The 8,518-nt window shown below is 31.9% G+C and overlaps 1 protein-coding gene across 1 annotated transcript; it reads right to left on the bottom strand.

The window, feature by feature from the left end:
• Nucleotides 1-3,769: 3,769 nt before the first annotated feature.
• On the bottom strand, nt 3,770-5,759 carry LOC123714221 (putative leucine-rich repeat-containing protein DDB_G0290503). Its single transcript, XM_045668415.1, has one exon. The coding sequence runs from the start codon at nt 5,722-5,724 to the stop codon at nt 3,940-3,942; it is 1,785 nt and encodes a 594-aa protein (XP_045524371.1). The 5' UTR covers nt 5,725-5,759; the 3' UTR covers nt 3,770-3,939.
• Between the last annotated feature and the right edge of the window lie 2,759 nt (nt 5,760-8,518).

Below are 8,518 nucleotides of genomic sequence, written 5' to 3' on the forward strand. Positions count from 1 at the left end.
TTGTTTACTTCTAGGTTTTAGGAAGAAATAACAAATTGTTATCGAAAAACAGTAAAAAAAATTTCAAAACAGATAAGGAAAAAGTGAAATTCAAATTCTAAATAATTTTAATAAATTTTTGAATAGTCCCCTTAACAATAGAATTTCCCCCCTGTTGAATGTAGTTCCCACGGTTGGGAAACACTGTGCTAGACGCTTTTGTTAACATGTTAACTTTGTTAAATATTAAAGCTATGCATGACACCTTATATCTCAAGGTAGACTAATTAAAGCGAAAAATATACTTGTACGGAGTTAAACTCGTTTGAATTCATCCGCCGCCGCCGCCATTGTAACTTCTTATAAGATGAAAATTTCAGCAGGCGTTAATATTTAGCTAAAAATATTATTCCCGTATGTCATTAATGGGGTATTAATGTGGATGTCATGTGCTTGTGCCATGTATTATTTTCATTTGTTTTTTAAAGTACACCACATCATATCTAATGCACTTTCTATAGTATACGTTACATCTATTCTAAAATACATGACGTATGGTATGGTGAACGTAAATCCTACAGAATATAATAAAAATATTACACTACCAACATACAAAAATAGATTTTACTACTAATTTCATGTTTAAAAATACTTATTTCCCTGATTTACACCCCTAACTATGCTGATAAGGTCCCTAATTTTATAGAGGCGCTAGTTATGTAAAACAACTTAAGTCAAGTTACATATAAATATTTTACCACACTCAAAAAAATTTATTTTAACATTCTCGTTTCTGATAATGTCCAATAACATAAGTGTCATATAGATTTATGAACCCTTAGATAAGCAAAGTTAGTTTTTGTTAGAGTCATAGCCCCACTACCCGTAACTTCAAGTTAGTTAGCTCATATTTTAAACCATTAAAGTCATGCCCATCAGGCGACCACCACGCGACAGCTCAAGCCAAGGTCCGAGTCTCACAGGAGTAGGCCTTGCGCTAGTCGCGGGAAAAAATGCCCATTCCGGCCGAGCTACGCTCGCCTATACAGCCCGGGCTGAGCTGTAAAGGCCCTTAAGGACAACAACAAGATTCCATAAAATAAAACATTAAAGTCAGTTTTTACCCAGCTTCAAATAAGGTGTTTTATGTAACATATCCATACAAAAAAACGCCACCAAACTTAATTCGCTTAGCAACGCTTTTATAAATGGAAGTTGTATTTAAAAACCCATGAACTTTTATTATATAATTTATCAAGTTTTAATACCTACCCAACTAATCTTCAAGTAAGAAAGGGAAACAAGGTATAATTTATGTTTACCGTTGTCTTGGATATTAGATAGGGGTCATTAAAATACAATTTACTCTCCGGATAAGCGGTAATGTACACAATTTAATTAATCACGACGAAATTATGAATAGTCATATCAGATTACCAAAGCTTTTCCTGTGTGATCTGTTAAAAATAATCCAGCTGCGCTACAACATAATACGTTGTCTTCGGATGGCATATGTTTATTTTAAATACAAGGAGGTGATCAGCCTTCTGCGATACACCGTTTTTATATATAAGACCGGAGTTTACATAACTCCAGTCTTAACTTAACTAATGTTAGGTTACATATCAATGTTTTAGGTAATAATTAGAAGCGTAAACCAAATGTAAACAACCATTGTACACTTGAAGCCAATATTGTGCCCTTTAGTTTTTGCCATACTTATAAATTGTATTTTAATATTCTCGTTTCCAATAATGTCCAATAATATAAGTGTAATTTAGATTTATGAACCCTTAGATAAACCAAGTTTGTTTTTGTCGCAAAACCTCTAGCCCTAATTTTGTGTTAGTTATAAGCTCATATGTTAGACCATTAAAGTCATTTGTTATCCAGTGTTCAAAGAGTTTTATTTAAACAATTCCATACAACAACCGCCACTGTAGTTGGTTCCAACATTTCCTCATGTATCTTCATCATACGAGCAAATATTTATTGTGAAATAATATCGGTCCTACATATGATTGATAAACAACTTTTTAATAGAAAACTATACAAATTCTCATTGAAAATGTACAATATCTGAAGTTACCAATGCTGCGACCGTGTGAGAAGATTGCATAGAGGATCGCGTTTAATATACCCAAGATTCTCTTTTTTCTCTAAGGAAGGACGAAGCGAAAAGGCTCCAGGAGCATTCGTGTACTTGGATGTTGTAGTCAGCTAGCGTGTCATGAAGGGAGTCTTTCTAGTCTTGGAGACTTTTATGACTTGCTAGATCAGAATATAAATTTAAAAACATCTATTATTTTTTACTTTCCTTTGATATCGTTACTATAGTATAATTCGATTTAATACAACGTTTTGGAAGTATTTAGATTGCTGACGCTATCAATTCAAGAAAGCCAAAACATTTATTAAACAATTGAGGTTTGTCTTAAGTTAAAAGCCGCGCACAAACCCGTTATAATACAATTAACAAGGTTTACTCATTAATATTTGTAAATAATGTCTCTTACATATATATGTTTATTTATCAAATTGCTTCCTCACCATACGTAATTTTAAACTTTCCCTAACTTCGCTTCTCGTATGCTTGAATATATAAATTCAATCGCTAAAGTAGACGGCGCCAATTTATAAACAATATCCATTGATTAATAAATTGATAATATGTTTTATTATCTAACTGTTCTGCCGAGAATCGAAACTACTTCTGCCATATATGCTAACCACTTGTTCCGGATATATTTCACAATATTTTAGATTCTCAGTGAAATTTTTTTAATAAGGAAACAAGCCGCTACTGCCTGTTTCTTACTCCCAGCGTCTTAAAAACGTTAAAACGCTTTAATTATCGCGTCTCGGAGATTTCTTTTAGGAGCGGAAGTGGTTTCTAAATTAAAGGATATTTTTCAAAGAACCAGGTACCTTATTTTTTATGTCACTGTAAATGATGGTGAGGAATTACAGTTTTTATGGCCCGCGGGACAAGTGAATGACCAGATTAATTGAATTCAAAACGTTTCCATATCTGGTATGAATCCAAACATAAATCTTAAATCAACTAAATATTTAGAACTCAAAGTAGGATGAAGAAATATTAAATATATTTTGCTATATTTCAATAATTTACTATAAATATAATTGTGACTGCGATAATTTTACTGGTAGTGTATATTTAATATGATACCCGTTAAAAAAGCAATACCTGCTCAGTTCGTCACTTTTCAAATTTGTCATTCTATAGAAGTTCATTGGTTCATTTCTAAGTTGCAGATCACCCGGTTCCGAAAAATCCCTGATAAGGCAATGAACATACCACTCGTACTTACATATAAAAACAAAAAACTAAATAATTCTCTATTTAAGAACAAACCGACATACAAGAATGTCTTGAGATTTGCTTATTTTTGCTCAATTATATAAACCTTCGGGGTGGTTTAAGTAGCAAAACAAAGTTGGTTCTAGAAATTTGAATAATCGAAACAACAATGTCCTTGATAAGAAGCACCACTCAAGCGACCTCCATATTTATTTGTGAACGGTATGCAAATCTAGATATTAGTGTAGATTACCAGGGATGATCGCCACTAGTTGAACTAATGGCATTATTATGCAAATTTCCGATAAGTACGACGCTTTTCGAGATAAAGCCCGTTTTGAATTAGGAAACTATTTATGCTAAGTTAGGTAAAATTTACAATGTTCACGCAGTAAAACACAAAAAACTAATTTATTAACATAACAAACATTACATATTATCTATACAAAATTAAACTGTTTCCTTGAACACTCAAAAAAATCCATTTAGATAATTTGGTTAACAGTAAATTTAGGGAGAAATTTGCTTTGCTAAATTAGTTTGTATAACTCTATTATGTTTACCGTACTCAAACACTTACACGATGGTATGTATTGTCTTACAATGTTAATCCAGAATCGAGACATGCAAATAGTTTATTACTTCTTTGTTAAAGTATCACCAGTGTCCCTTTGAGGAATGTGGACCCTCTGAAATAGTTCTCCAAGTTTCTCACTATCAAGACAATACTCGTTCACTATACTGTCATTTCCAAAGGGCTTGCCCACAACTACACTGCCAACCTTATTGCCGTGAAATAACGGTGATAACTCTATATCACATGTTTGATTACCACTCTTGTTGGAATTACGCATAGTTTTGTTTTGCAATTGACTAGCTTCTTGTAAATTTATGTTTTTATCGTGCGTGCCACAAATTGCTTGAATTAGCGAGTCTAAAGATATCTGATCTTGCATTCTTCTTTGAACTGCTGTAGCTTGAACCGAAGCTACAATTTCTTTATATTTTTCCTCTAACTTGCCTAAAGCTGCTGTTATTTCTACTTGATTTTCATCTGTTACCTCCGTTACTACTTGTGTGCGTTGTTTCATGAGTTGTAGTTGCAATGAGCATTCAGCTAAATGCTTTTGTCTTTGTAATTGCGCCAATTTACATTCGAAACTTTTAATGTTTTTGTATTTTGCTCTTTCCATTTTATTTAATCGTCTTTCTAGCTCTTCAGTTTTTGATGAAGAACTTTCTGAATTATCTGGTTTATCGAACATCATTTTATTTATGCAGTTTAATTGACTACGTTTCATTTCATCGATCATATTTTTGAGTTGTAAAAGTTCCAATTCTTTATTCTGTATTATCTTGTCTTTTTCTAATATTATAGCGTCTTTATCCTGTTTGATAGATTCAATTTGTTTAGAATTATCAATTTGAAGCTTGTTTACAGTGTCGTCGTACTTGTTTTTTAAATCTTCCACTTCCTTATCTTTTATTGTTGTTATCTCTTCACGAATGGAAGTTTTTAGTTTTATAATTTCTAGCTTATGTTTAGCTTCAATTTCTTGTATTTCTTGGGATTTCATGCTATGAAAAAAGTCAAGAGTCTCTTGTAAATTAGATATAGTGTCTATTAAAGTATTTTTGGAATCTTGAACTTCTTGTAGCTTGCATTTAAGTGAATTAACGTGTGTATGGCTGCTATGTGATGACATTTTAGCTCTCGTTTCATTGCTTACTTTCAAAACATCTTGAGATTTATCAAGACTAGTTTCTGACTTTTCTTTTAAAGCATGTAGTTCGTTATGAAGTAACATATTCTGTTTCTTAATTTGTCTCAATTTTTTTATTAGGTTACCCACTCTATATTTATATTTCGCATTATTTTCCATATCACCTTTTTCATTTTCGTTACAAAATATGTATTGGAAATCGTCGTTTAATAAAATGTCTTGTGATAGTGTCTGCGATTTAGACGAATCTTGTAAATTATGTGTATGTTTCGAGATGTTATGTATCGAGTTTAAGGGAGTATCTTTATAAAATTGTTCATCGCCGCCTACAGTAGTTGAAGGTGTTTTTGGGTTATTGTATATAATTCTTGTGTTAGTATCTTTATTAATAACTACACATTCTATTTCAGTAGAAGACTCATCACTGTTAGAGTCATCGGGTAGCGGGGTTAAGAAATTCTTTGAAGGTGCTTTTAAAAACGGCTCTTCGAGTATACCTTTAGCAAGTTGGTAGCAAAGAGTAAATATATATTTATTTCTTAAAACCTTTTCACCTTCTTTGCAGTCTGAAAGCTTTTGTATCCAAGCATTGCATGTGTGTATTACTTCTTGGTCCAGGAGCTGTCCCAAATATGGTCTCATAATTTGTAAATATCGTTTATACTCGGTATCGAGATTAGGAATATCATAGTCGTCCATTTTTTAAATTTAGCAATAGAATTTTGATTTATGAACTGACAAAGTCATCAAAATTAAATATATAGAATATTTGATAGTTAGCAAGGAGTATCTTGTTCAGAATTCTTGATATTTCATTTAAAAGGCTTATACATTTCAAGACATATTTATTGCTTACGTCGCCATAAACAAATATTGCGCGTAATATTATTTACTTCGAAGTTCCGTTAAAATATTTCAATTGTATTTCCTTACTTTGATTGTAAGAATAAGGAAACTTCTACATTTGTGGATACACTTATATTGAACGTTGAAATGGAAATGTACAGAAAATGCATATTTTTATTCGTAACGGAGATTTGCTTGAAGCCAGCAGGTCCCGAGGGATGCAGACTGGAGCCCAGTTCAAGATTTTACAGCCTGTGATCGGATTACGAGAATTTATTCAGTAGAAAAATATATTTTTGCGAAATCACAGAATACATCAATGATTTATATATATTACATATATTACGAAAATTATTTATTGTCAATTAGGTTATTTATATTAGGTAGAATAAACGTGAGATCCTAATAAGTCTCAGTCAAGATTTAAGGAAGAACTGTGTATGTATTGTATTTGAGATACGAAAGTTATCGTAGCGGTAAGTCTCGACACTGAATCTTATTATTAGGCCCATATCTCGTCTTGAGTATAATACAAATATCAAACTTCAAATTGAATAAAATGATCTGATAATATCCGCTATTGAGGACGAATTGCTGGCCTGATGTTATTTTGTTTTGATTACGTTAATAATGTTATATCGATATTTTATATCAGCACAGTTTAAATAATTAATATGATTATTAGTATAGATTTTAATCAGCAAAATGAATTAATTTCGGTTCGCTAAAGACTAGGTACTGACTGAAAGTGACTGGGTACTGTTTGTTTTTATTTTTATTTTTTTATTGAAGGTTGCCACGTATATAGTATTACTATATCTACGGTATATGGTACAAGTTATCTTATTAATATATCACAATTTTGGTAAGCATATATGTTAGTACAAATAAAAATACTGGTAATTTTTGCTTATCGTTACGGTAATGTTTAGATATCCTTAACCTAAATATGAATAATTATAAATAAATTTAAAAAAGTGTGGTCTCTTACAGTGTACCTTCAATGGTTACGTAATTTCCTCGCTGTATTGCAATGTTTATCCAGTGAGTGAGGAAAGCACTACTAGTCGCCAACGCCTGTGCACTTGAATCCCCGCGGCCCAAGAGTCTACTCCAGTGTTTCCAAAAGTTGAGCCATCGCCCCTCAGGGGTCAATTTGATTGATAATGGGGGGGGGGGATTGAAATTGGTTAGATGTAATACAACGTGGAGATTTGGTACTCCTATAAAAATCTCTGTGCAGCAAGTGAAACGCAAGTATCTCACTAAATTAATATAGAAAAATCTTTATTAAAATTTGGAATTTGAATTTCAGTGTTTCATTGTATGTTCTGAAATTATTCTGCTTCATTCTCGTTTGAGTTCTTCCTAAAACCTATCATTTAATTTTGTTAAGTGAACAATTAAATTTATTAATATTCAAAATTATATATTTTACATGGCACAGGCAACAAGAAACACTGCTCTACTCCAAAGGGAAAAAATCTCTTATATTTTTTTCCGATAAAAAACAATTCGGTTCACGCTTACGAGCATGATTCATAAAAAAACTAATTAAAGTAAAACAAGCTTATACAGTTTGTATTACATTTTGCGCAGTTTAATGTTCGAGCAATAATATCGAATATTTAGCAAAGTTATTACGCCATAAAACATTTCATAGCATTTCCATCAAAGAGTTTCCTTTTAAGTAAACAATAAAGATAATATTACTTTAAACTTAGATTTTATTTCGCATAAAAATAATCTTGGAATATTTATGAAGGTTAGTTCTTACTTCGTATAGATCTTTCTTAGTAAATTTCTGTGAGATATGTATATAATTACTTGTGAATTTTCTGGTCGATAAGTCCTACCGATGTAGTCGAAGAAAGTCTAGCGCAAAGCCTCAACTCTGAATGACTTTAGACATACCAGTTTCCTCACCATTATTAATTAATTGGATTAGTAGAACGATTAACATTTATCATACATATTGGCCTGGAATTATCAAGACTGATACAGGATTGTGGTATAAAAGCAGTGAGGCCACCCACGGTGTTGTACATGACCGCACAGCCTGGGTTCTATTGAATAATAGTGTTTAGATTCGCACGTCGAAAGCCACTAGCGGTACTGATCGCAGGAAACATTTTGCAAAAATGAAGAAATTATATAATAAAAGAAATGTAAACTGACTGTAAAATCGGTTTACGGACGATAATTTTACGTGATAACGTCATAGGAATAATTGCATACTTTTTGAATTGAATTATTATCATTATTTTGTATTTAGGAGTTAATTGATTTTTTTATTAATTTTCAAATTAAAATATACTGATAAATTTTAAGTAATAATGTGTATCGTGCCTCTCTACTACTTGTACCGCGGTCACTTTTGTGCAAGCGGAACGTGAAAATAAAGCTCGGCTCAGGCGGAATGTGACAATGAGTGATGTTTTTTCGAGCTTGCAGCTGGCGTTCATCAATCTATAAGACATTATCACAAACTATTATCAATGATATTATTTCTTTATATGATTCACGTTGATTATTTAAGTCTTGAATTTGACAATGGAAAAACACAATTCTGTAAGTTGTAGTTATTTTTTTTAGGATAGTAACGTCATATCACACCGTGCCATAAATATTTGTTAAAGGATGCGTT

Source organism: Pieris brassicae, chromosome 9 (assembly GCF_905147105.1).
Source record: "Pieris brassicae chromosome 9, ilPieBrab1.1, whole genome shotgun sequence".
NCBI classification, from domain to species: Eukaryota; Metazoa; Arthropoda; class Insecta; order Lepidoptera; family Pieridae; genus Pieris; species Pieris brassicae.